This window comes from Limulus polyphemus, unplaced genomic scaffold (assembly GCF_000517525.1).
Source record: "Limulus polyphemus unplaced genomic scaffold, Limulus_polyphemus-2.1.2 Scaffold4904, whole genome shotgun sequence".
NCBI lineage: Eukaryota > Metazoa > Arthropoda > Merostomata > Xiphosura > Limulidae > Limulus > Limulus polyphemus.
Genome location: NW_013670514.1, coordinates 57,578 through 59,194, shown reverse-complemented (window position 1 = coordinate 59,194; position 1,617 = coordinate 57,578). Strand labels below are relative to the sequence as shown.

General features: G+C 34.1%; 1 protein-coding gene across 1 annotated transcript in view; it reads right to left on the bottom strand.

Moving 5' to 3' along the window:
• LOC106471854 (mucin-17-like) overlaps positions 1-1,617 on the bottom strand; it is a gene marked incomplete at its 3' end in the record, with an annotated part of 51,118 nt that overhangs the window by 24,764 nt on the left and 24,737 nt on the right. Inside the window, exon 7 of the mRNA XM_022400467.1 lies at positions 243-565. Coding sequence (XP_022256175.1) covers positions 243-565 — 323 coding nt within the window. The remainder of the gene's footprint in view (positions 1-242; positions 566-1,617) is intronic.

Genomic DNA, 1,617 nt, shown 5'->3' with positions numbered 1-1,617 from the left:
AGTTTAACGTTGAATATTATTTATGATTTTAACTTTATACCCAAGTGCCAAAATACTATAATACACATTTATGTTTCTAACTACTGCCCCTGGTGTTGACTATGTAAGTTGTAACTGACGAAATATTAGAACAGTCTTAGCAAATAACATTCTGTAGGTACATTATACGTACCTAGTGTGTACACTATGTGTGTTATGGTAGTACAAATAATGGTAAAAATATTACGTGCACCAAAACCAACCTCTCTGTTCACTTGCTTCTCTCGTTTTAGCTAACTTGTGAAGTTCATCGTATAACCTGCTGTTTTGCTCAATCTGCAGCCGCCTTCGTGCAATCTCCTCTTTTACTTTGGCTTTCTTTTCTTCTCTTGTCATCTGGTCATCTTCATCTTCAGACACGTAGGGCGAGGGATGCCACGATCTAGGTTTCCTAGATTTCTTTTCTTTCCGTGTTTTTCTATCACTTGTAAGGAACTGAGCAGTTATATTTCTCTCCCATTGGTCAATTTCTCGGTTGAAGGTTGCAGGCAAGGTGCGAGATGATCCTTCGCTCGTTCTACGGCTTCTAAACAAGTAACATGTTAAAACATGAATATTTTTTTACTGTGATGAAACACTTTGGTCAAAACCAAACAAATCTTGTTTATATAACTAGCTAAAGCTTTTTATACCTACAACAATTAGGTTTTGGGTGATTTATTAGTTCTTCGTCCAATTCATTGTATGCATTTATGAAGAGTTTCTGTTCATTTATATGTTTGGTTGCTCAATGATATGCATTTTTAGTACTCCAGTACGTGTTCGATAACGGTAACCCATTTTCTTTATAATACAGAAAAGAATCTGATTGTGAAGAAGCATATTAAAACGCCATTAACACAGATGGAATCCCAGTTTAGACAACTTTTTTGTTGCTTCTGTACAGCCTACGGTTAGTAATGAACAATAGTATTTCGTGAAAGCGATTTAATCGAATGGAGAGCTCTGAAACATTGCATTCGAAATGCGTTAAACATTTCCATACTCATTGAAAGTCGGAATCATTTGATATATAAGCCACCACAAAGAAATACACAAAGAAAATATTTGGACTTTAACTTTAATAAGCTCACAAAGAACTTGCTAACATCTTAATTTATAATAATTAGAGAACCTGTGAACATTATTTTCGGTTGCAAAACAGTGAAAAATGTTCTCAGAAACTAAGATTTAAAAAAATCATATGAGCAAACTAAAGGATATTGTTGAACTGCATTAAAGTAAACGATATGTGTTGAACTGCATTAAAGTAAACGATATGTGCTGAACTGCATTAAAGTAAACGATATGTGTTGAACTGCATTCAAGTAAACGATATGTGCTGAACCGCATTAAATTAAAGGATGTGTGTTGAACTGCATTAAAGTAAACGATATGTGTTGAACTGCATTAAAGTAAACGATATGTGCTGAACTGCATTAAAGTAAACGATATGTGCTGAACTGCATTAAAGTAAACGATATGTGCTGAACTGCATTAAATTAAAGGATATGTGTTGAACTGCATTCAAGTAAACGATATGTGCTGAACCGCATTAAATTAAAGGATATGTGTTGAACTGACATTCAAGTAAACGAT